Raw genomic sequence first — 25,576 nt, 5'->3', positions numbered from 1 at the left:
GTGGCGCCGGGGACTCTGACTGAGCCGTGTCTGTTGTCTTTTCTCTCCTTCTCTCTCCTCTCCTAGCCTTTCTCAAGCACCGAGGACGTCTGCTCTCCCGGGGCGCCTGCGGGCTGTCCTCTTTACACCCTCTGCCCGTACCCTAAAACACTCCCCGTAGGACTCTAAACCCACCTCTGTACACGCCGAAGGTACAGTACAGCCCCTGCTTCCTTGTGGTGTGGTCCTTTCATTTTATTCTATTTTTATTTACTGTTTTCATCCTCGCCCGAGGATGTTTTTCCATTGATTCGTTTTTAAATATTTTTTTAAATATATGTTATTGATTTTTTACAGAGAGGAAGAGAGAGGGACAGAGAGCTAGAAACATCGATGAGAGAGAAACATCGATCAGCTGCCTCCTGCACACCCCCCACTGGGGATGTGCCCGCAACCAAGGTACATGCCCTTGACCGGAATCGAACCCGGGACCCTCCAGTCCGCAGGCCGACGCTCTATCCACTGAGCCACACCGGTCAGGGCTCCATTGATTTTTTTCCGGGAGAGTGGAAGGGAGAGGGAAAGACAGAGAAACATCGATGTGAGAGACACACACCGATGGGTTGCCTCCTGCACACGCCCTGACCAGGGTCCGGGCTGGGAGGAACCTGCCACGGAGGTACCTGCCCTTGACCGGAATCGAACCTGGGACCCTTAGGTCCTCTGCTGGCCGATGCTCTATTTACTAAGCCACAACCAGCTAAGGTGTGTTGTCATTTCATTGATTTTTTTTTTTTTTTTTTTTAGAGAGAGGAAGGGAGAGGGATAGTAACATCAATGATGAGAGAGAATCATGGATCGGCTGCCTCCTGCACGCCCCGCACTGGGGATCGAGCCTGCAACCCGGGCCTGTGCCCTGACGGGGAATCGAATCCTGACCTCCTGGTTCCTAGGTCGACGCTCAATCCCTGCGCCACGCGGATGTTGTCATGTTCGATAGCTTAGACTAGAGGGGGGCCATTTGATGTTTCAGGGGGCGATTCGAGAAGGCGCTATTCACAGTGAATGTTTTGCATGTCTTACGGTTCTCGGGGCCTCGTGCACAGTCTGCAGATATATACGGTGACATAGTCATGCATCTCAGTTCTCTGTTACATGTTTTGAAACTTTATTTGCTATTTTCTCACATCCCTTCACATTAATATTATTTTTTAAAGACAGTTCCATAGTGATTTCTTCCTCAGTCCGTCCCCTGTCCTTTCGTCCTTCTGTTTTTCTCTCTCATGGAGGCCATGTTCTTTGGAAGCTGGTTCAGACCAAGTTCATGGCCTTGTCGGCTTCCTCCGCGTGAAGGGGAGCTCGCTTTGTGAATAATGAGAATTCTATGTTGGGGGGGTAGGGAGAGGCCTCAGGATGTTAGAGACGCTTCGGTGGGGCGTGGCCGGAGCAAGGCGGGAAGCATTCCCCTAGACCCGTGGTCGGCAAACCGCGGCTCGCGAGCCACACGCGGCTCTTTGGCCCCTTGAGTGTGGCTCTTCCACAAAAGACCACGGCCTGGGCGAGTCTATTTTGAAGAAGTGGCGTCAGAAGAAGTTTACGTTTAAAAAATGTGGCTCTCCAGAGAAATGTCCATCGTCGTCCTGTTGGTACTTGGCTCCGTGGACTCACGAGCTTGCCGACCAGGGGCCTAGTCCGATCCCGCGCCGCCCTGGTCCTCGCGGTCGGGCCAGTCCCTCACGTCGGGGCGCCCCGCGTCTCCCAGGTGCTGATCCCCATCTCGCTGTACGTCTCCATCGAGATCGTCAAGGTCTGCCAGGTGTACTTCATCCACCAGGACGCGGAGCTGTACGACGAGGAGACGGACGCCCGGCTGCAGTGCCGGGCGCTGAACATCACCGAGGACCTGGGCCAGGTCCGCTACGTCTTCTCCGACAAGACGGGCACGCTGACCGAGAACAAGATGGTATTCCGGCGCTGCACCGTGTCCGGGACGGAGTACTCGCACGACGCCAACGGTGAGCCCCACGGCGGCGGGGGGGGGGGGCGCTCCCGGGCCGAGCCTCGTGCATGCCCGCCCGCTCACGCACACGCACACACAGAGACACACACGCGCATCCTTCCAGGCTGACGGGTGTTTCTCTGTGAACCCTCACCGGGGGGTTTTCGCTTTCCCATTGATTTTTATTATTTTTTGTTTAGTTCTATCCTCAGTCGAGGATATTTTTTTTCCCCCATTGATTTGGAGAGAGCGTGGAAGGGAGAGGGAGACACAGAGAGAAACACCCGTGGGAGAGGGACACGGCGATGGGCTGCCTCCTGCACGCCCCGCCCGACCTGGGCCGGGAGCCCGCCACCGAGGTACGTGCCCTTGACCGGAATCGAACCCGGGACCCTTCAGTCCGCAGGCCGACGAGCTCTAGCCACAGAGCCACACCGGCCAGGGCTTTCCATTGATTTTTTTTTTTTTAATATTTTATTGATTTTTTACAGAGAGAAAGGGAGAGGGATAGAGAGTTAGAAACATCGATGAGAGAGAAACATCGACCAGCTGCCTCCTGCACATCCCCCACTGGGGATGTGCCCGCAACCAATGTACATGCCCTTGACCGGAATCGAACCTGGGACCCTTGAGTCCGCAGGCCGACGCTCTATCCACTGAGCCACACCGGTTTCGGCTGATTTTTTTTTTTTAATATATTTTTTTAATATATTTTTATTGCCTGGTCGGCGAGGCTCAGTGGTTGAGCAACAACCTACGTACCAGGCGGTTGGACAAGGGACTTGTGCGTGGGCCCCGCGCCCCAGCCACTCTGCGGGCCAGGCCTTCCCCCACACCCGTCCCCCCAAGTCCCCATTCACATCGAGGCGTCACCCGGAGAGGGGGCGGCACGTGAACCCGTCTCGGCCTGTGTGTGTGTCCCGGAAGGGACGGGGCCCAAGCCCTCGCCGGTGTGGGTCCCGGGTTCGATTCCGGTCCAGGGCACGTACCTCGGGGGCAGGCTCCATCCCTGGGCCGGGCCCTGGCCGGGGCTCGAGCAGGAGAAACAACCGATCGATGTGTTTCTCTCACATCGACGTGTCTCTCTGTCTTTCCCTCTCTCCCTGATAAAATCGATGGAAATATATCCTCGGGTGAGGAATAACAAAAAGAAAAAACAAAAAAAAAGGATGGGACCCGAGATTTGGCATCCCGCAGGCCTAATACCACCTCCCCACCCCCACCCCCACCCCAGCCTTGCTTCCTGGGGCCTGAGCCAGCTCTGGGACTGCTCTGGGCATCGGTCTTCTCATCTGTGAAATGGGCTGAGGCCGTCAGCCGCGTCAGGTGGCGTGGAGGTGCGTCCTCCATCCCTCGGTGGGAACCGTGCCAGGCAGCACGCCCCCGTGTCACCCCGTGTCACCCCGTGGCCCTCTCCCCACAGCCCAGCGGCTGGCCCGGTACCAGGAGGCCGACTCGGACTCGGAGGAGCCGGCGCCCAGAGGCGGCTCTCTGTCGCAGCGCGGCAGCATCGGGAGCCACCAGAGCGTCCGCCTGGTGCACCGGACGCAAAGCACCAGGTCGCACCGGCGCACGGGCAGCCGGGCCGAGGCCAGGAGGGCCAGCATGCTGTCCAAGCACACGGCCTTCAGCAGCCCCATGGTGAGGCCCGCCCCGCCCGCCCTCCGAGGCCTCGGGGGCTCTGTGGCGGCTGCTCCAGGGCACCCACCACCTAGGTCGCGGGTTCAGTCCCCAGTCGGGGCACGTACAGGAGGCAGCCGGTCCCGGTTCCTGTCACATCAGTGTTTCTCTCTCTCTCTCTCTCTCCCCCTCTCTTTCTCTCCCTCCCTCTCCCTCTCTCCCTCTTTTTGTCTCTGTCTCTGTCTCTGTCTCTCTCCCTCACTTTCTCTCTCAAATCAATAAACATATCGCCCTGGCTGGTTTAGCTCAGTGGATAGAGTGTTGGCCTGCAGACCAGAGGGTCCCGGGTTCGATTCCCGTCAAGCCCACGGACCTCGGTTGCAGGTTTGATCCCCGGCGCTGGTTGGGCTGCGAGTGGGAGGCAACCAATCAGTGTTTCTCTCACATCGAAGTCTCTCTCTCTCTCTCTCTCTCCCCCTCTATCCTGCCTTCCACTCTCTCTAAAAAACAATGGAAAAAATGTCCTCAGGTGAGGTTTTTTTTAAATATATATTTTATTGATTTTTTTTTACAGAGAGGAAGGGAGAGTGAGAGAGAGTTAGAAACATCGATGAGAGAGAAACATCCATCAGCTGCCTCCTGCACACTCCCTACTGGGGATGTGCCCACAACCAAGGCACACGCCCTTGACCGGAATCGAACCCGGGACCCTTCAGTCCGCAGGCTGACGCTCTATCCACTGAGCCGAACCGGCCAGGGCGAGGATTTTTTCTAAAAAATGAAAGAAATCGAGGTGCCTTCGTCAGCCACCCAGACACTCAGTAGCCCCCCGGGTCAGGCAGACACCGAGTGGGTCCCTCCGCCTCCGCCTCCTCCAGGAGAAGGACGTCACGCCCGACCCCAGGCTGCTGGAGAAGGTGAGCGAGTGCGACCGGCGCCTGGCCGTGGCGAGGCTCCAGCAGCACCCGCTGGCCCACCTCTCGCCCGAGCTGTCGGACGTCTTCGACTTCTTCATCGCCCTCACCATCTGCAACACGGTCGTGGTCACCGCCCCGGATCAGCCCCGGCAGAAGGCAAGTCCCACCCCCAAGGCCCTGGAGAGCCCCCGACCCCCCGGCGACCCCCCGACCCCCCCGCGACCCCCAGGCTGCAGCCGTTGGGGGCCGGGATCAGGGGCCCTGCACGACCTCCCCCGAGTCTCAGGCTCCCAGCTCCACGCAGGAGAGGGGACCCGACAGGCCAGGACTAGACAGGCCCGGACCGGGACTCGGGGACCAGGACTGGGGGGCGGGCCACCTGGACTAGGATCCTGGGGTCACCAGCCGGCGGCACAGGTTGTCACTGGTTCAGGAAAGATTCTTCGGGGTTTGGGAATGTTATTTGCATATTTAGGTTTTTTTTAAAATATATTTTTATCGATTCCAGAGAGAGGAAAGGAGAGGGAGAGAGAGAGAGAGAGAAACATCAGTGGTGAGAGAGAATTTAATTCTCACCTGAAGGTATGTTTATTGATTTGAGAGAGAGAGAGAGAGAGAGAGAGAGAGAGAGAGAGAGAGGGAACGTGAGGTCGATGCTCACCCATGAGCCACACAGCCGGGCTTGATATTTTTATTATTTTATTTCAGAGAGAGGAAGGGAGAGGGGAGAGAGAGAAACATCCATGATGAGAGAGAATCACGGATCGGCTGCCTCCTGCACGCCCCACACTGGGGATCCAGCCCACAACCCGGGCCTGTGCCCTGACCGGGAATCGAACTGTGACCTCCTGGTTCCTAGGTCGATGCTCAACCACTGAGCCACCCGGCACATCGATGTTTTTCTCTCTCTCTCCTCCGTTCCACTCTGAAAAGCAATGGAAAAATATCGCAGGTGAGGATTTACAGAGAGAGAGAAAGAGAGAGAGACTGGTTACAATTTGCAGTGTGCGCCCCGAAGTCTAGGAATTGGGCAGAAGGACCGGTGCGGTGGCACCTGGGGGGGCCCGCACCTCACCTCTCCTGCCCCCTCTCTTGCAGGTGAGGGTGCGGCTTGAGCAGCTCAAGTCCCCCGTGAAGACCATAGAAGGTTTCCTCCGCAGGTTCTCGCCCAGCCGCCTGGGCCTGGCGGGGTGCGCCAGCGCGGGGAGCCTGCCCGCCCCCAAGGCCAACTCCAAGTTCCTGTCGGTGCTGTCGGCGGACAGCGCGCTGCTGGGGCTGGAGGAGAAGCTGAGCCAGCCCGCCCAGGCCCAGGCCGCGGCCCGCCAGAGCTGCGGGGAGGACGGCTGGGCGCCCCGGCCAGGCGCCCCGGACCCGTGCGCCCCGGACCGGTGCGCCCTGGAGCGCGCGCCGCCGCCGCCCAAGGAGCCGGAGCTGCGCTACGAGGCCGAGAGCCCCGACGAGGCCGCGCTGGTGTACGCGGCGCGCGCCTACGACTGCGCGCTGGTGCAGCGCCTGCAGGACCGGGTGGCCCTCGAGCTGCCGCACCTGGGCCGCCTCACCTTCCCGCTGCTGCACACGCTGGGCTTCGACTCCACGCGCAAGAGGATGTCGGTGGTGGTGCGGCACCCGCTCACCCAGGAGGTCCAGGTCTACACCAAGGGCGCCGACTCGGTGGTCATGGACCTGCTGCTGCCCTGCTCGCCAGGTACCCCGGCCCCGGCCCCTTCCCGAGGTCCCCCGGCCTCTCCTCCGCAGGTCCCCCGGCCCCTTCCCGAGGTCCCCCGGCCCCTCCTCCGCAGGTCCCCCCGCCCCTCCTCCCCAGGTCCCCCCGGCCCCTCCTCCCCAGGTCCTCCCCCCCCCTAGTCCCTCCTCCCCAGGTCCCCCGGCCCCTCCTCCCCAGGTCCCCCGGCCCCTCCTCCCCAGGTCCCCCCTGCCCCTCCTCCCCAGGTCCCCCGGCCCCTCCTCCCCAGGTCCCCCGGCCCCTCCTCCCCAGGTCCCCCCGCCCCTCCTCCCCAGGTCCCCCGGCCCCTCCTCCCCAGGCCCCCCGCCCCTCCTCCCCAGGCCCCCCGCCCCTCCTCCCCAGGTCCTCCCCCCTCCCTGCCCCTCCTCCCCAGGTCCCCCGGCCCCTCCGCCCCAGGTCCCCTAGTCCCTCCTCCCCAGGTCCCCAGTCTCTCCTCCCCAGGTCCCCCCGGCCCCTCCTCCCCAGGTCCCCCGGCCCCTCCTCCCCAGGTCCCCCGGCCCCTCCTCCCCAGGTCCCCCGGCCCCTCCTCCCCAGGTCCCCCCCGCCCCTCCTCCCCAGGTCCCTGGCCCCTCCTCCCCAGGTCCCCCGGCCCCTCCTCCCCAGGTCCCCCGGCCCCTCCTCCCCAGGTCCCCCGGCCCCTCCGCCCCAGGTCCCCTAGTCCCTCCTCCCCAGGTCCCCCGGCCCCTCCGCCCCAGGTCCCCTAGTCCCTCCTCCCCAGGTCCTCTCCCCCCCACCCCCGCCCCTCCTCCCCAGGTACCTGGCCCCTCCTCCCCAGGTCCCCCGGCCCCTCCTGATGGTGATGGCGAGGGTGCATCCCTGGCTCCAGGGAACAGCTTCCCCCGCCCCCCCATGGGAAAAGTGGTTCTCATGAATGCTTAATTTTTACTTTTTAAAAATATATTTTGTTGGTTTTTTACAGAGAGGAAGGGAGAGGGAGAGAGAGACACATCAATGAGAGAGAATCATGGATCGGCTGCCTCCTGCACATCCCCCACTGGGGATCAAGCCCACAACCCCGGGCACGTGCCCTGACCGGGAATTGAACTGTGACGCTCAACCACTGAGCCATACTGGCTGGGCTATTTTTTTTTTTTTAAAGAGGCCTGGTTCCTAAAGGAAGTTCCATGCCTTTATTTTTATTTTTTATCCATGGATTTTCAGGGAGAGGTGGAGGGAGGAGGAGAGGGGAGGGGGAGAGAAACATGGACACATCGATGTGAGAGACACATTAACTGTCTACCTTTCACACTCACCCCAACCGGGGCCGAGAACCTGCCGCGGGAATCGAACCCACGACCCTTCCGTCTGCAGGCCGCGGCTCTAACCACTGAGCAACGGCCTGGCAGGGCTGTGTTGTGTATTTTTAAACACAATTTAAAAAAAAAACAAAACGAAGAAATCCGCTGTCAGCTTAGTAAGGGTTCTCCAAACAGCCACCCTTTGCCGTTTTCCGTGGGTCAAGACGAGGAGTGGGTTCCTGCTTGTTAGAAAACGTCGGAGGTGCCGAGGCTGGCGGGATCGCCCGGTGCCCGAGGCCCGGGACCGGCTCTGGGGCGTCCCACGGGGCTCTGTTCCTCTCGCTCACCCGCTCTTCTGCTTCCCCTCCAACCTAGATGACGCCAGGGGAAGGCATCAAAAAAAAATCCGCAGCAAGACCCAGCATTACCTCAACCTGTACGCCGTGGAGGGCCTGCGGACCCTGTGCATCGCCAAGAGGGTGAGTGGGGGCCCGGCGGGCGTGGCTCCGCGGTGGAGCGTCGACCCGGGAACCAGGAGGTGAGGGCACAGGCCCGGGTTTCAGGCTCGATCCCCAGGGTGGGGCCTGCAGGAGGCAGCCGATCCATGCTTCTCTCTCATCCTGGATGTTTCTCTCTCTCTCCCTCTCCCTCTCAGGTGCTGAGTAACGAGGAGTACGCCTGCTGGCTCCAGAGCCACCTCGAGGCGGAGTCCGCCGTGGACAACCGGGAGGAGCTCCTGTCTCAGTCGGCCACGCGCCTGGAGACCAACCTGCACCTTCTGGGTAGTTACGCTCCCGCCGGGCCGGTGGCGTGGACCCGGGCGGTTTGCAGAGAAGGTCTGGGTGGGGGAGGGGACGTGCCCTGGGTGGTGCCTCCGTTACAGAACTCCTGGCCCGATGTCTGTCTGTCTGTCTCTCTCTCCCTTCCTCTCTGGGAAACCAATAAAAACACATAACAATATTTTCTACTTTTATTTGTTTATTTTTAGATACTTTTACTGATTTTGGAGAGGAAGGGAGAGGGAGAGGGAGAGAAACATCCACGACGAGAGAGAATCATGGATCGGCTGCCTCCTGCACACCCCACACTGGGGATGGAGCCCGCAACCCGGGCATGTGCCCTGACCGGGGATCGAACCCTGACCTCCTGGGTCCTAGGTCTCCCCTTTGAAATCAATAAAAATATATTTTTTTAAAAAGTAAAGAACAAAGGTGGACGCCAGCTGGGCGTTTGGGAGAGCTGGAGACGCTGGGTTGTGGGCTCAGAGGATTCTGATCCAGGGCTCCCCGTGCCCCCTGCTCACCCTCCGCTGCGTCGTCGAGCAGTCAGCGCCACGGAACGGGCCCACCGCCCTCCTGCCCTGCCCGCTCCCTCGCGCACGCGGCCGCACCAGGCCCACCCTCGGCGGCCCCCAGTCCACAGGCCACTCTGCGTGGCTTCTCGCCCCATCGGGGTCTGAGGACGGACGGATGGGCGCGGACCAGGGCCTCTCTCACCTGCCCTGCCTCTGTCGGACCAGGTGCCACCGGGGTCGAAGACCGCCTGCAGGACGGCGTTCCCGAAACCATCGCCAAGCTGCGCCAGGCGGGCCTGCAGATCTGGGTCCTCACGGGCGACAAGCAGGAGACGGCCGTGAACATCGCCTACGCCTGCAAGCTGCTGGACCAGGACGAGGAGGTGCTCACCCTCAACGCCGACTCCCAGGTGGGTCCCGGGGGCATGGTCCCCGGAGACACCCGGCCCCGCCCTCCCTCCTCGGGGGGCCTCCACCTGGAGCTCAGCGCGATGCCACCGCCCGGAGCCGCCTCCTTCCAGCAGCCGCGGAGACCAGCGCCGCCCTGGGCCTCTGCCTGCACCTGGGCTCCGTTTCTGGCGCTTAGTAGGAGCTTCTCACTGGCGCTTAGTAGGAGCTTCTCACTGGCGCTTAGTAGGAGCTTCTCACTGGCGCTTAGTAGGAGCTTCTCACTGGCGCTTAGTAGGAGCTTCTCACTGCCCTGGCACAGCCGGCACTGGCCACGGTCTCTTAGTTTCAAAGGAACATACATCTGTGATTTCTCCCTTTTTTCTTTTTTTTTAAATCCTCCCTGGAGAATATGTTGTTTCTTTAAAATATATTTTTATTGATTTCAGAGAGGAAGTAAGAGAGAGAGAGAGAGAGAGAGAGAGAGAGAGAGAGGAGAGAGAAACATCAGTGATGAGCCCTAGCCGGTGTGGCTCAGTGGATAGAGCGTCAGCCCATAGACGGAAGGGTCCCGGGTTCGATGCCGGTCAAGGGCACATGCCTGGGTTGCAGGTTCCCTGGCCCTGGTCTCGGGGTACGTGTAGGAGGCAACCAATCGACGTGTCTCTCTCACATCGATGTTTCTCTCTGTCTCTCCCTCTCCCTTCTCTAAGAATCAATGGGAACATATCCTCGGGTGAGAATTAACAACAAAAGAAAAAAGCAACGTCAATGATGAGAGAGAATCATGAATCGGCTGCCTCGTGCACGCCCCCTACTGGGGATCGAGCCTGCAACCTGGGCATGTGCCCTGACCAGAATCACCTCCTGGTTCATAGGTCGATGCTCAACCACTGAGCCCCCGAGATATGTTTATATTAATTTTACAGAGAGAAGGGGGGAGAGAGAGAGAGAGAAGCATCGATGTGAGAGAGACACATCGATTAGTTGCCGCCTGCACCTGCCCTAACCAGGGCCCGGTGCGGGGGAGAGGGGGACCTACAACCGAGGCACGTGCCCTTGACTGGGAATCGAACCCGAGACCCTTCGGTGTGGGGGTTGATGCTCTAACCACGGAGAGCACCGGCCAGGGCAGGAAAGCCGTCCTCTGTAGCTAACCGGGTTTTAGGAGGGACCCCGGGCCCAGCCCGGTGCCCGGGAGGGAGACCATGGGCCCCGGGCGTGTTTGGGGGGGATGACCTGGTCTGGGGTGGGGCCCAGTCCGCGGACACCGCCCTCCCTCCCGTGTCCGCCCCAGGAGGCGTGCGCAGCCCTGCTGGACCAGTGCCTAGCCTACGTGCAGGCCCGGGCCCCCCGCAGCGCCCCGGAGAAGACGCCGGCGGGCAGCGTGAGCGTGCGGTTCCGCCCGCCCTCCGAGGCCGCCGCCGCCGCCGCCGCCGCCGGCCCCTGCGCGAGCCTCGTGATCGACGGGCGGAGCCTGGCCTACGCCCTGGAGAAGACCCTGGAGGACAGGTTCCTCCTCCTGGCCGAGCAGTGCCGCTCGGTGCTCTGCTGCCGCTCGACGCCCCTGCAGAAGAGCATGGTGGTGAGACTGGTGCGCAGCAAGCTCAAGGCCATGACCCTGGCCATCGGTGAGTGCGCCGCCGCGGCTCGCGGTTTTCTATTTAAAATGCATTTTATTGATTCTTTACAGAGAGGAAGGGAGAGGGATAGAGAGTCGGAAACATCGACGAGAGAGAAACATCGATCAGCTGCCTCCTGTACGCCCCCCACTGGGGACGTGCCCGCAACCAAGGTGCATGCCCCTGACCGGAATCGAACCCGGGACCCTTCAGTCCGCAGGCCGACGCTCTATCCACTGAGCCACACCGGTTTGGGCAAGAGTTCCTCCTTTCTCACTGCTGCGTAGTACTCCCTGGTGTCAACGCACCACAGCTTTTTTACCCACTCGCCTACGGATGGGCACGGGGGCTGTTGCCAGGTCTTAGCTATTGGAAATGGAGCTGCTGTGAACATAGGGGTGCATGCATGCTTTCTGATCGGTGTTTCGGGTTCCTTGGGATATATTCCTGCAAGTGGGATCACTGGGTCAAATGGGCTTTCCATTTATAGCTTTTGAGGAAACTCCACACTGCTCTCCACAGTGGCTGCAGCAGTCTGCATTCCCACCAGCAGTGCACGAGGGTCCCCTTTTCCCCGCATCCTCGGCAGCTCTTGTCGTGTGTTGGTTTGGTGACGGCAGCCACTCCGTCAGGTGTGAGGGGATACCCCCTTGTTCCAGTTTGCGTGTCTCTGATGACCGGGGCGTTGGAGCATCCCTTCATGTGTCTCTTGGCCGGCTGTATGTCCGCTCTGGAGAAGAGTCTAGTTAGGTCCTTCGTCCCGTTTTTAAATTGGATCGCTTGTCTTCCGCTGGTTGAGTTGTATGAGCTCCTTGAGCAGAATCGAACCCAGGACCCTGCGGCCTGCAGGCTGACACTCCGCCCACTGAGCCAACCCGGCCAGGGCACCTGCTTCCTCTCATCGCTTCCTGGACTTCCCACCCCTCCCCGTCGCACCCTCACATGGCAGAAGGCTCCCTCCCGGGGTCTTGTTACCATTTCTCAAATCACACCCAGTGCAGCCCGGCCGGCCTGGCTCAGGGGCTGAGCGTCGACCTAGGAACCAGGAGGTCACGGTTCGATTCCCGGTCAGAGCTTATGCCCAGGTTGTGGGCTCCATCCCCAGTGGGAGGCGTGCAGGAGGCAGCCGATCCATGACTCTCTCTCATCACTGATATTTCCATCTTTCTCTCCCTCTCCTTTCCTCTCTGAAATCAATTTAAAAAAAAAAAAACTATATATTTTTTAAAGCCCTAGCTGATTTGGCTCAGTGGACAGAGCATCGGCCTGTGGACCAAAGGGTCCCGGGTTCGATTCCAGTCAAGGGCATGGACCTCGGTGGCGGGCTCCTCCCCGGCCGGGGCCCTGGTTCAGGCTCATGCAGGAGGCAACCCATGGATGCGTCTCTCTCACATGGATGTGTCTGCCTTCCCCTCTCTCTTCCTAAAAAATCAATGGAAAAACATGTTCATCCTCGGGTGAGGATTAACAAAACAAAAAAAAAAGAAGAAAGAAAAGAAAAACATGGAACAGACTGCGGAGTCTCAGAGGGACGGCGGAGGCAGGTGGCGGCGGGGGGCTGGGGGGGGGGAGATCCGTCAGAGGCATCATCCCCCGTAGACACAGACCCCAGGATGGGGCAGGCCTGGGCCGGGGCGGGGGGCTGGGGCAGGCTAGAAGGGGTCCAGGAGGGGGAAAAGGGAGACGTGTGTCCTACGTGCAACAATCAAGATCTGGAAAAAAGAAAAGAAAACAATATAGAATCCAGGGGGCAGGCGGCGACCCCCGAGAACATTAGCTCGCTGCTGCGGCCGCTGGGGGTGAGTCACCGAGAACACGGCTGTCCATCACCCCTAGTTTCCGAGGGGCCGTTCTGGGAAACGCTGCCGGGGATGTGATTGCTTCGTAGAATTTCAATTCTGCCAAGGCTGACTCACCGCCCACGTCGGGCCCAGAGCAATAAAGGATGGGGAGGCGGGGGCGGGAGGGGGAGGGAGGGGGAGGGAGGGGGAAAATTCCAGGGCAGCGTCCTTGTCCTCCTGTGGCTGTGGGATGAGTCACCCCTCGGGCGTCGTGTGTCTGCACTCGCTGCTTCGTGACGGGGCCCGAGACCAGTGAGGGACGGTGGCCGCTCTCCCCTCCCCGCCCCCGGCTCCCCAAGAGTTCTAACCTAGGCCTGGTGTGGCTAAACACTGTCTTGTCTTTTTTTTTTTTTTTTTTTCCCCATAGAAAATATATGCTTTTCTTTTATATAGATACGTATATGGTTTTTTAAATTATTTTTGTTGATTTCAGAGAGGAAGGGAGAGGGAGAGAGAACCAGAGACATCAGGGATGAGAGAACTGTGCCTGGATCGGCTTCCTCCTGCACGCGCACACACACCCCACACACTGGGGACCAAGCCTGCAACCAACCCCCTGGCATGTGCCCTTGACCGGAATCGAACCCGGGACCCTTCAGGCTGCAGGCCGACGCTCTATCCCCTGAGCCAAATCAGCTAAGGACATATATATATATATTTTTTAAAATATATTTTATTGTTTTTTTACAGAGAGGAAGGGAAAGGGATAGAGAGTTAGAAACATCGATGAGAGAGAAACATCCATCAGCTGCCTCCTGCACACCCCCCACTGGGGATGTGCCCGCCACCAAGGTACATGCCCTTGACCGGAATCGAACCCGGGACCCTTCGGTCTGCAGGCCGACGCTCTATCCACTGAGCCACACCGGTCAGGGCCCTGCCTGCTCTCTGGCACACCGGTGGGTGCAGCTGGCCATTCCAGGCCTCGCACGGCGGTTGCTCTGACCGCCTGACCCAGTTCTCCCAGGGCCGTTCCTCGTGCCCCCCCCCCCCCCCTCACCCGGGACCTCTCCTGGGACGCGGACCTCTGGGGACCCTCGTGCAGCCGATTTGCTTCTGGGCCTCTCGACTCAGACAGCCCCTCCTGCCTGTGCGGCTTCTAGGAGACGGAGCCAATGATGTGAGCATGATCCAGGTGGCCGATGTGGGCGTGGGCATCTCCGGCCAGGAGGGCATGCAGGTAACCACCCCTCGGGGCTGTCCCGGGCGACCGGGGGACTCCCCGGCACCTCACGCCTTCCCGGGGGGAAGGAGGGGAGCCTCTGGCCAGCAGAGCTAACGGGTCAGCCTTCCACGCGACGGACGACGGATGACCCGCTGGTCGGGGCCCGTACGAGAGGCAGCGACGGATGCTCGCGCACGGATGTTTCTATCCCTCTCTCCTCCCTTCCTCTCAGAAATCAATGAAAAAAATACTTTTAATTTAAAAAAGAGACCCCTGAACTAGCCCTAGCCGGTTTGGCTCAGGGGATAGAGCGTTGGCCTGCAGACCCGAAGGGTCCCGGGTTCGATTCCCGGTCAAGGGCACAGGCCCGGGTTGCAGGCTCGATCCCCAGTGGGGGGCGTGCAGGAGGCAGCCGATCCGTGATTCTCTCTCATGATGGATGTCTCTATCTCGCTTTCTCCCTCGCTCTCCCTTCCTCTGTGAAGTCAATAAAAATCTATTTTAAAAAAGATACCCCCTGCCCTAACCTGTGTGGCTCAGTGGATAGAGCGTCGGCCTGCGGACTGAAGGGTCCCGGGTTCGATTCCGGTCAAGGGCACGTGCCTTGGTTGCGGGCACATCCCCAGTAGGAGGTGTGCAGGAGGCAGCTGATGGATGTTTCTCTCTCGTCGATGTTTCTAGCTCTCTCTCCCTCTCCCTTCCTCTCTGTAAAAAAATCAATAAAAAAAGACACCCCTGAACTGGCGTCCTTGTGGAGATGGAATTTTTCTTTAATCGAAGGGGATAACGAGAGAGATGGCAGCACGAGGAGCCCTGGCCGTTCGCACGCACGTCACGTGCAGCCCTGGGTTCCCCGCCTGGGTGTCGCCCGGTACCCGGGGGGAGGCCTTGTTCTTGGGGGGATGAGGCAGCCCGTCGGCCGGGCGAGGAGCCGCCAGTCACTCGGGCCCTCTCCCTCTCAAGGCAGTGATGGCCAGCGACTTCGCCGTGCCCCGGTTCCGTTACCTCGAGAGGCTGCTGATCGTGCACGGGCACTGGTGCTACTCCCGGCTGGCCAGCATGGTGCTCTACTTCTTCTACAAGAACACGGTAGGCGTGGGGCCCGCGCGGCTCTGCGGGTGGGAACGGGAAGGCCTGCCCCGAGCCCGGCCCGCGTGGCTCAGGGGCTGAGCGCCGTCCCATGCACCCGGAGGTCACCGGTTCGATTCCCCGTCGGGGCGCAGGCCCGGGTTGTGAGCTCCATCCCCAGCAGGGGGCGTGCGGGAGGCAGCCGGTCGATGTCAGTGTTTCTCCCTCATCGATGTTTCTCTCTCTCTCTCTTCTCCCCTCTCCCTTCCTCTGTCTCTCAAATCAATAAAAACATATTTTAAAATATGTGGTGGGCCCTAACCGGTGTGGCTCAGTGGATAGAGCGTCGGCCTGCGGACTGAAGGGTCCCAGGTTCGATTCCGGTCAAGGGCATGGACCTTGGTTGCGGGCACATCCCCAGTAGGGGGTGTGCAGGAGGCAGCTGATCGATGTTTCTCTCTCATCGGTGTTTCTAACTCTCTCTCCCTTCCTCTCTGTAAAAAAATCAATAAGATATATATTTTTTAAAAAGTTAAAAAAAGAATTTTCAGTCTTGACCGTCACGCTCGGCGAGCCCCGGGGGCCCGTGGCGGGACCGGGCCGGGCGTCTCTGAGCGGCGTGCCCCGCTCCCGTCTCCCTTCCAGATGTTCGTGGGCCTCCTCTTCTGGTTCCAGTTCTTCTGCGGCTTCTCCGCCTCGGCCATGATCGACCAGTGGTACCTGATCTTCTTCAACCTCCTCTTCTCCTCGCTGCCCCAGCTCGTGACCGGGGTGCTGGACAAGGACGTGCCGGCCCACGCGCTGCTGGCCCAGCCCCAGCTGTACCGCAGCGGCCAGAACATGGAGGTGAGGCCCCCTCCCGCCCCCCAGTCTCCCTCCCTCCCACCCTGTCCGCTCACGGCCTGGAAAGGGCAGATCCCCAGGGGTCACATGGTCCAGTCGGCCCTGGCTGGCGTGGCTCAGGGGTTGAGCTTCCTCCCGTGCACCAAGAGGTCACGGGTTCGATTCCCGGTCAGGGGCACGTGCTCAGGTTGTGGGCTCGATCCCCAGTAGGGGGGCGTGCAAGAGGCAGCCGATCCATGATGTTTCTCTCTCTCCCTCTCCCTTCCTCTCTGAAATCAATAAAAATATATTTCAAATAATCAAAATCAATAGAAAATAATCAACATTTTAAAAAATTCCTGAGTCTGGACAAAGCCGGTTTGGCTCAGGAAATAGAGCATCGGCCTGCAAACTGAAGGGTCCCCGGTTCAATTCCGGTTAAGGGCACCTGCCCAGGTTGCGGGCTCGGTCCCCAGTAGGGACTGTGCAAGAGGCAGCCGATCCATGGTTCTCTCTCATCAGTGATGCTTCTGTCTCTCGCTCTCCCTCTCCCTTCCTCTCTGACATCCATAAACATATATTTTAAAACAATGGATAATGCGCCAGTCTCCAGGGGCCGGAGGGAAGCCAGCTTGGAATCTAAATCACGGGCCCTGTGAGAGCTGCCGCCCGAGCAGGGACTGTCTTTCCCTGTTTTCCCTCTAAAACAAGCCTCCAGAAGTGTGACGTGTTCTGCACGGGGAATTAGCGAGGAGATAAACGCATAGGGAAGCTGTTTAAAGGACACGCGCACACAAACAGATGTAAATAGTTGTAAACAGACCGCGTGGATTGACAGGCTAATTACCAGCTCCTCCCAGCCAGCCATTCGCGTATGCCTTCCCTGCTCGGCTCCTCAGCTGGCTGGGATGATTCTGTGTGCAATAGTCTCCGAGTCAGAGCTATTCTGTGTGCAATAGTCTCCGAGTCAGAGCTATTCTGTGTGCAATAGTCTCCGAGTCAGAGCTATTCTGTGTGTGCAATAGTCTCCGAGTCAGAGCTATTCTGTGTGCAATAGTCTCCGAGTCAGAGCTATTCTGTGTGTGCAATAGTCTCCGAGTCAGAGCTGTTCTGTGTGCAATAGTCTCTAAGTCAGAGCTATTCTGTGTGCAATAGTCTCCGAGTCAGAGCTATTCTGTGTGCAATAGTCTCCAAGTCAGAGCTATTCTGTGTGTGCAATAGTCTCCGAGTCAGAGCTATTCTGTGTGTGCAATAGTCTCCGAGTCAGAGCTATTCTGTGTGTGCAATAGTCTCCGAGTCAGAGCTATTCTGTGTGCAATAGTCTCCGAGTCAGAGCTATTCTGTGTGCAATAGTCTCCGAGTCAGAGCTATTCTGTGTGCAATAGTCTCCGAGTCAGAGCTGTTCTGTGTGTGCAATAGTCTCCGAGTCTGAGCTATTCTGTGTGCAATAGTCTCCGAGTCTGAGCTATTCTGTGTGCAATAGTCTCCGAGTCAGAGCTATTCTGTGTGTGCAATAGTCTCCGAGTCAGAGCTATTCTGTGTGTGCAATAGTCTCTGAGTCTGAGCTATTCTGTGTGCAATAGTCTCCGAGTCAGAGCTATTCTGTGTGTGCAATAGTCTCCGAGTCAGAGCTATTCTGTGTGCAATAGTCTCCGAGTCAGAGCTATTCTGTGTGCAATAGTCTCCGAGTCAGAGCTGTTCTGTGTGCAATAGTCTCCGAGTCAGAGCTGTTCTGTGTGTGCAATAGTCTCCGAGTCAGAGCTATTCTGTGTGCAATAGTCTCCGAGTCAGAGCTATTCTGTGTGCAATAGTCTCCGAGTCAGAGCTGTTCTGTGTGCAATAGTCTCCGAGTCAGAGCTGTTCTGTGTGTGCAATAGTCTCCGAGTCAGAGCTATTCTGTGTGCAATAGTCTCCGAGTCAGAGCTGTTCTGTGTGCAATAGTCTCCGAGTCAGAGCTGTTCTGTGTGTGCAATAGTCTCCGAGTCAGAGCTATTCTGTGTGCAATAGTCTCCGAGTCAGAGCTGTTCTGTGTGTGCAATAGTCTCCGAGTCAGAGCTATTCTGTGTGCAATAGTCTCCGAGTCTGAGCTATTCTGTGTGTGCAATAGTCTCTGAGTCAGAGCTATTCTGTGTGTGCAATAGTCTCTGAGTCTGAGCTATTCTGTGTGTGCAATAGTCTCCGAGTCAGAGCTATTCTGTGTGCAATAGTCTCCGAGTCAGAGCTATTCTGTGTGCAATCGTCTCCGAGTCAGAGCTATTCTGTGTGCAATAGTCTCCGAGTCAGAGCTGTTCTGTGTGTGCAATAGTCTCCGAGTCTGAGCTATTCTGTGTGCAATAGTCTCCGAGTCTGAGCTACTCTGTGTGCAATAGTCTCCGAGTCAGAGCTATTCTGTGTGTGCAATAGTCTCCGAGTCAGAGCTATTCTGTGTGTGCAATAGTCTCTGAGTCTGAGCTATTCTGTGTGCAATAGTCTCCGAGTCAGAGCTATTCTGTGTGTGCAATAGTCTCCGAGTCAGAGCTATTCTGTGTGCAATAGTCTCCGAGTCAGAGCTATTCTGTGTGCAATAGTCTCCGAGTCAGAGCTGTTCTGTGTGCAATAGTCTCCGAGTCAGAGCTGTTCTGTGTGTGCAATAGTCTCCGAGTCAGAGCTATTCTGTGTGCAATAGTCTCCGAGTCAGAGCTATTCTGTGTGCAATAGTCTCCGAGTCAGAGCTGTTCTGTGTGCAATAGTCTCCGAGTCAGAGCTATTCTGTGTGTGCAATAGTCTCCGAGTCAGAGCTATTCTGTGTGCAATAGTCTCCGAGTCAGAGCTGTTCTGTGTGCAATAGTCTCCGAGTCAGAGCTGTTCTGTGTGTGCAATAGTCTCCGAGTCAGAGCTATTCTGTGTGCAATAGTCTCCGAGTCAGAGCTGTTCTGTGTGTGCAATAGTCTCCGAGTCAGAGCTATTCTGTGTGCAATAGTCTCCGAGTCAGAGCTGTTCTGTGTGTGCAATAGTCTCCGAGTCAGAGCTGTTCTGTGTGCAATAGTCTCCGAGTCAGAGCTATTCTGTGTGTGCAATAGTCTCCGAGTCAGAGCTATTCTGTGTGTGCAATAGTCTCCGAGTCAGAGCTATTCTGTGTGCAATAGTCTCCGAGTCAGAGCTATTCTGTGTGCAATAGTCTCCGAGTCAGAGCTATTCTGTGTGCAATAGTCTCCGAGTCAGAGCTATTCTGTGTGCAATAGTCTCCGAGTCAGAGCTATTCTGTGTGTGCAATAGTCTCCGAGTCAGAGCTATTCTGTGTGTGCAATAGTCTCCGAGTCAGAGCTATTCTGTGTGTGCAATAGTCTCCGAGTCAGAGCTATTCTGTGTGTGCAATAGTCTCCGAGTCAGAGCTATTCTGTGTGTGCAATAGTCTCCGAGTCAGAGCTATTCTGTGTGTGCAATAGTCTCCGAGTCAGAGCTATTCTGTGTGTGCAATAGTCTCCGAGTCAGAGCTATTCTGTGTGCAATAGTCTCCGAGTCAGAGCTGTTCTGTGTGTGCAATAGTCTCCGAGTCAGAGCTATTCTGTGTGCATTCGTCTCTAAGTCAGCCCCGCCGGTGTCACTCAGTGACCGTTGACCTACGAACCAGGAGGTCACATGCCCAGATTGTGGGGTCGACCCCCAGTGGGGGGCTTGCAGGAGGCAGCCAGTCCATTGTTTTCTGCCATCGTTGATGTTTCTCTCTCTCTCTCTATCTCTCTCTCTCTCTCTCTCGCTCCCTCTCTCTTCCTCTCTGAAATCAATTAAAAAATATATCAAAACATTAAAAGAGCTGAGCGCTCCTTTCTCCGTAACCAGCCCCGCCCCTGCCTCTGTCCCAGGAGTACCGGCCCCGCGCCTTCTGGTGGAACATGGCGGACGCTGCCTTCCAGAGCCTGGTCTGTTTCTTCATTCCCTACCTGGTACGTGGGCCCCTGGCCCCGGCTCCCCCCCAGCTCCATCCGGTGGTCCCCACCCCCAACCCCCTGCCCCCGTCCCCACACACAGGGCGCCCGCCGCCCCTGTCTCGCAGGCCTACTATGACTCCGACGCGGACGTGTTTACCTGGGGGACCCCCATCACGGCCATCGCGCTGCTCACCTTCCTGCTGCACCTGGGCATCGAAACCAAGACCTGGGTGAGCGCCGTGGGCGGACCTGTGGGATCTAGAAGATTCTGTGCGTGGTGGTTTTTTTATAATATAACTAGAGGCCCGGTGCACAGAATTCGTGCACGGGTAGAGTCCCTAGGCCTGGCCAGCTATCAGGGCCCATTGGGGCCTTCCAGCTGCCAGCCGGGGCCTCCCTTCGTTCCGTGCCGCCCCCTGGTGGTCAGCCCATGTCATAGCGAGCGAGCGATTGAACTCCAGGTCGAACTCCCGAGGGGACAATTTGCCTATTAGGCTTTTATATATATAGATTTTTTTAGGGAGAGGGAGAGAGAGAGAGAAACATCCATGATGAGAGAGAATCATGAATCGGCTGCCTCCTGCACTCCCCCTCCTGGGGATCGAGCACACAACCCGAGCATGTGCCCTGACCGGAATCTAACCGTGACCTCCTGGTTCGTGGGTGTGTTTTGTTATTGTGTGTGTGTGTGTGTGTGTGTGTGTGTGTTTAATGTATTTTTATTGATTTCCGAGAGGAAGGGAGAGGGAAAGAGAGATAGAAATATCCGTGATGAGAGAGAATCACGGATCGGCTGCCTCCTGCACGCCCCCCACTGGAGATGGAACCCAGAACGCTTCAGTCCACAGGCTGTTGCTCCGTCCACGGAGCCACGGCAGCTGGGCCGGTGACACCTTGAACGAACTCGCCCCTCGAGCCTGGGCAAGGCCAGACCCCGTGGTGTCTGGGCCCTCGTCAGGGTGGCCAGCGCACTTTTGCTGACACGGCCCCTCCTCTCTCCTTCCCTCTGCCCAGACCTGGCTCAACTGGACGGCCTGCGGCTTCAGCGCCCTGCTGTTCTTCACGGTGGCTTTCGTCTACAACAGCTCCTGCGCCACGTGCTACCCTCCGTCCAACCCGTACTGGACGATGCACACGCTGGCGGGCGACCCCCTGTTCTACTTGACCTGTCTCATCGCGCCCATCACCGCCCTGCTGCCCAGGTGGGTGTCAGGGACGCTGGCCCCCCGCCCGCCGCCGCCCCCATCCTCCCTGAGTGCTGGGACCATTCTTTATTGTTGATTATTATTATGCTAGAGGCCCGGTGCATGGATTCACGCACCGGTGGGGTCCCTCTGTCTGGCCTGTGGGGATCGGGTCGAAATGGGCTCTCTGACATCCCCTGAGGGGTCCTGGATGGCAAGAGGGTGCAGGCCAGGCCGAGGGAACCCACCGGTGCATGATCGGGGCCGGGGAGGGACGCGGGAGGGCTCCAGGGCGTGTCTGGCCCGTCTCGCCCAGTCCCGATCCGTGGCGGGACCCCAGCAGCAAGCTCGCCTGCCAGTGGGAGCATCAGCCCCTGGTGGTCAGTGCGTGTCATATCGACTTAGCATAGTAGGCTTTTATTGTATAGGATTATTTTAAATTCTTTATTGTTGAGCGTGTATTACATGGGTTCCCTTTTGCCCCCCATGAGCCCCCCACCAGTCCACCCCACCCCTCCCCCACTCCGGGCCTTCGGCACCCTATCGCCTGTGTCCATGGGTTATGCCTACAAGGTCTTACTGATTTCAGAGAGGAAGGGAGAGGGAGGGAGAGAGAAACATCAATGATGAGAGAGAATCGGGGATGGGCTGCCTCCTGCACGCCCCCTACTGGGGATGGAGCCCGCCACCCGGGCCTGTGCCCTGATGGGGAATCGCACCGTGACCTCCTGGTTCCTAGGTCGACGCTCCAACCAACTGAGCCCCCCCGCCGCCCCTCTGGCCGGGCCCTGGGGGCATCCTCCCTGGTGCACGCTGGCCCGTGGGGGCCCCAGGGCGTCCTGACGGCGTCCTGTGCTCCTTGCAGGCTGTTCTTCAAAGCTCTGCAGGGCAGCCTGTTCCCCACGCCGCTGCAGCGGGCGCGCCAGCTGGCCCAGAGCTCCCCCAGGAAACGCAGCGCCCCCAGAGGCACTCAGGGACACCTCCCGGGAGCCCCGAGCCCCGACACCGCAGAGCCGAGCGGCCCCGGGACCTCGCCATCCGCCTCCCAGGACGACGCCTCGCCGCCGGGGTCTTGGCATACGATGCCGCCACCGCCGCCCGGCCCCCCGGAGGCCAGCGAGGAGCCCAGCCCCGTGGACGTGGACGTGGACGTGGACGTGGACGTGGACGTGGACGTGGACGTGCCCCTGAGGGAGGCCTCGCGCCGCCGGGCCCCGGACTGCCCCTCCCCGCCCGGGGACGCGGTTCTGGAACGGTGTTCCGGGGACTCCAAGGGGAAGCCCGCCCGCACCGCCGCCGGCAGGGCGGCCTCGCTCTCGTCCTCGCTCTCGTCCGTCTTCAGCCTCCCCCACTGGCGCTCGCTCGGCTGGATGTCCTCGCTGTCCCTGGTCGGCGGGCTGGGCGGCGTGTGGCAGCTCTCCCGGAGCAGCCTGCACGCGGACAAGCGGGAAGCCGAGGGCCTGCCGGGCCCCCCGCCCCCGCCGGACCGGGGACCTGTGCGGCCTAGGCCAGCGGGCCGCCGACTACTTCTAGGGCCGGAGCCCGGCCGGGGGGCCGCCGGGGGCCGCGGGGGCCGGCGGGAGGGCGGGGCGGCGAACACCGCCCGCTGACCTTTATTTTTCTCTTTTTTTTTATAACGTAGATGTTCATAGTATTTATGCTTCTTATTTGCACAGAAGAGGTCTCTAGGAAGACGTATTTTATATGTGTCCCAGGCTCGCGCCGGGAGCGAGAGGTACCCAGAGGACCAGGGAGAGTTTATTTTTTAAGTCCCGAGTCAGAGTGTCTTGGACGAGGGACAGGTCCGCGCGTGAAGGTATAAAAACGTTTAAATAAGAGCGACCCTCCGTTTCCTTGGCGTCCGCCTCGTTTTGTACGGGGACGCGGCGCGGTGGGTGTGGTTTCCGCAGGCGTGGCCCTGGTGGCTGCCACCACGTGTGAACGTGTGTGTGTGTGTGTGTGAACATGTGTGTGTGTGTGTGGGTGCGCGCGCGTGCGAGCGCGGTGACCCCGGGCGGGTGTGGACGGCAGGGAGGGGCGGTGACGGGGCCAGGAGGCGACCCCGGGGCACGTCCCCCACGGCCCGTCTTCGATTCCCGCAGTTCCACCCCTGAGTTCCACCCCTGAGCCACACCATCCAGGCCCCGTCGGTGTTTTCTTCTTGAAAATATGTTTATTGATGTCAGAGAGGAAGGGAGAGGGGGGGAGAGACAGAAACATCCGTGATGAGAGAACCACAGAATCACCACAGATCGGCTGCCTCCCGCACGCCCCCCACTGGGGTGGAGCCCGCAGCCCGGGCCTGTGCCCTGACCGGGAATCGAGCCGTGACCTCCTGGTTCCTGGGTCGATGCTCGGCAGCCGGGCGCTGGGCGAAGATCCTTCCTCCTTGCACACCTGGGGGGCCGTGCCTTCCAGCTGCGGGCTTTGTGCAGACGAGCGAAGACCCCGTGAGAACCTCGGAGGCTGCTGATTCCCGGCTGCTGGTCAGAGCCAGGGAGTCAGCCACCGCGTCAGCAGAGCTTGGCAGAGGCTCAGAGGCAGGCTGGGTGCCGGGGGGGGGGGGGGGGGGGGGGCGCTTTAAAATAGACAGAAAGGAGCCCGGCCGGTGTGGAACCAGGAGGTCACGGTTCAATTCCCTGTCGGGGCACGTGCCCGAGTTGCGGGCTCGATCCCCAATGGGGGGCGTGCAGGAGGCAGCCCATCCGTGATTCCCCCATCACTGATGTTTCTCTCTCTCTCCCCCGCCCCCTTCCTCTCTGAAGTCAATAAAAACATGTTTTATTTTTTTAAAAAAATAGAGCCCTGGCCGGGGCTCAACCGGCAGATGATTGGGGTGACGGGACAGGCCAGGGTCCCCCTTCACCTGCGTGTCGGGGCCGCGCGGGAGAGCGGGTGGACGTGCCCTGGCCTCGGGCGCCGTTTCCAGCCGGTGACCCCCGTGAAGCCGAGAGGCGGGGTGAGACTCCCTCCTCCCGAGTTACCCCGGGCCCAGCCTTGGCGTGCGGCCCGGAGCCTGGGATCCGGCCACGGCGGATGAGGCAGCGTAGCCTGCAGACGCAGAGCTGAGGATCGGGCTCCACGAGGCACCGGCCCAGGGAGCAGGAATCTGCAGCAGGGAGGGAGATGATAGATAGATAGATAGATAGATAGATAGATAGATAGATAGATAGATAGATAATAGAGATAGATTATAGATATATGATAGGAAGATAGATGATAGGCAAATGGATAACCAGTTGATAAATAGGTAAGTGATAGATGATAGATAGATAGATATAGATGACAGGTGATAGAGATAGATGATAGATAGATAGGTGATAGATAGCGAGATGATAGACAGGTGATAGATGATAGAGATAGGTAGATGACTGATTGATGGATAGATAAATGATAGCTAGAGATAGGTAGATACATAGATGATAGATAGAGATAAATAGATGATAGAGATAGATTATAGATATATGATAGGAAGATAGGCAAATAGCCAGATAGATGATAAACAAGTAAATGATAGGTAGGTAGATGGCTGATAGATATATAGACAGATAAGATAGATAGATGGTAAGTAGATAGATGACACACAAATGATTCTCTCTCATCATTACTGTTCCTTCCTCCCTCCCTCTCCCTTCCTCTCTCTGAAATCAGTAAAAGCGTGTTTGAATAGAAGGTTTCTGAAGGAGGAGAAGCTTATGGGATTCGGTGAGGACAGAGTCCATGGCGCGAGCTCGGGGAAGGCCAGTGCAGGATCTCCTTGAACCCCAAGGCCCCAGCCCTCCGTGACGAGGGCCGATCCCCCCGCACCTGCTGAGCTTTGTCACAACTGTCCTCTCTCTCTCCTCTCTCTCTCTCTCTCTCTCTCTCTCTTTAATATATTTTATTGATTTTTAACAGAGAGGAAGGGAGAGACACATCAATCAGCTGCCTCCTGCACACCCCCTACTGGGGATGTGCCCGCAACCAAGGTCCATGCCCTTGACCGGAATCAAACCTGGGACCCTTGAGTCCACAGGCCGACGCTCTGTCCACTGAGCCAAACCGGTTAGTGCTCTCGCTCTCTTTCCAAATATATTTTTTTTATTGCTTTCAGAGAGAAAGGGAGAGATAGAAACATCAGTGATGAGAGAGTCATGGGTCGGCTGCCTCCTGCACGCCCCCCACTGGGGATGGAGCCCACAGCCCAGGCATGAGCCGTGACCGGGAATCGAACCGTGACCTCCTGGTTCCTAGGTTGATGCACAACCACGGAGCCACGCCGGCCGGCCGGGCAAAACCACGGGGTCTCTCTGCAGCCAGCTGGGGGCCACGCCCGTCTCCACGGGAGGCCTGTGGGGTCCCTGCCCCCCACTCCCACCTGGCCAGGGCGCTCTTATTTGCAGGTGGAAAGGGGGCTCCTTCTAACAGCTTCTCTCTGGCTGTTGTGTGTGTGTGTGTGTGTTTTCCCCCCAGAGGAAGGAAACAAACAGATAGGACGCCACGGGCCCGGGCAGGAGGCCGAAGGTCATCCTTTGATGGAACCGATTTCAAATAGCTTCCGAAAACAGCCGCCCGGGGGAGCGCGTGTGGGCTTCCGGGGGTCATGTGTGTGCGGGAGCCAATTCTAAACCCTGTAACCACCGGCACACGCAAGCAGAGAAAGATCATCCCTGTCCCTTTTCCCCGGAAGCCCCGAGCACGCCGCTGGGTGTGTGTGTGTGTGTGTGTGTGTTTCTTCGCTTTGTCGCCCTGCGGCGGGGAGGGGACGGATTTATCCCTGAGCCCTCAGGGGAGGTCTGGCGGCCAGGAGGC

At 58.7% G+C, this 25,576-nt stretch overlaps 1 protein-coding gene across 1 annotated transcript in view; it reads left to right on the top strand.

The window, feature by feature from the left end:
• ATP10A (ATPase phospholipid transporting 10A (putative)) overlaps nucleotides 1-22,638 on the top strand; it is a 44,009-nt gene extending 21,371 nt beyond the window's left edge. Inside the window, exons 7-21 of the mRNA XM_054713188.1 lie at nucleotides 1,742-1,994; nucleotides 3,402-3,619; nucleotides 4,477-4,671; nucleotides 5,614-6,220; nucleotides 7,870-7,973; nucleotides 8,150-8,276; nucleotides 9,014-9,198; nucleotides 10,473-10,806; nucleotides 13,742-13,818; nucleotides 14,767-14,892; nucleotides 15,517-15,717; nucleotides 19,536-19,616; nucleotides 19,727-19,831; nucleotides 20,616-20,803; nucleotides 21,651-22,638. Of these exons, the coding sequence (XP_054569163.1) occupies nucleotides 1,742-1,994; nucleotides 3,402-3,619; nucleotides 4,477-4,671; nucleotides 5,614-6,220; nucleotides 7,870-7,973; nucleotides 8,150-8,276; nucleotides 9,014-9,198; nucleotides 10,473-10,806; nucleotides 13,742-13,818; nucleotides 14,767-14,892; nucleotides 15,517-15,717; nucleotides 19,536-19,616; nucleotides 19,727-19,831; nucleotides 20,616-20,803; nucleotides 21,651-22,395 (3,546 nt within the window). The 3' untranslated portion in view covers nucleotides 22,396-22,638. The remainder of the gene's footprint in view (nucleotides 1-1,741; nucleotides 1,995-3,401; nucleotides 3,620-4,476; nucleotides 4,672-5,613; nucleotides 6,221-7,869; nucleotides 7,974-8,149; nucleotides 8,277-9,013; nucleotides 9,199-10,472; nucleotides 10,807-13,741; nucleotides 13,819-14,766; nucleotides 14,893-15,516; nucleotides 15,718-19,535; nucleotides 19,617-19,726; nucleotides 19,832-20,615; nucleotides 20,804-21,650) is intronic.
• Nucleotides 22,639-25,576: the final 2,938 nt, after the last annotated feature.

This window comes from Eptesicus fuscus, chromosome 25, assembly GCF_027574615.1.
Source record: "Eptesicus fuscus isolate TK198812 chromosome 25, DD_ASM_mEF_20220401, whole genome shotgun sequence".
Lineage (NCBI taxonomy): Eukaryota > Metazoa > Chordata > Mammalia > Chiroptera > Vespertilionidae > Eptesicus > Eptesicus fuscus.
Note: the sequence above shows the minus strand (reverse complement) of the source record. Positions and strands in the feature narration are given on the sequence as shown.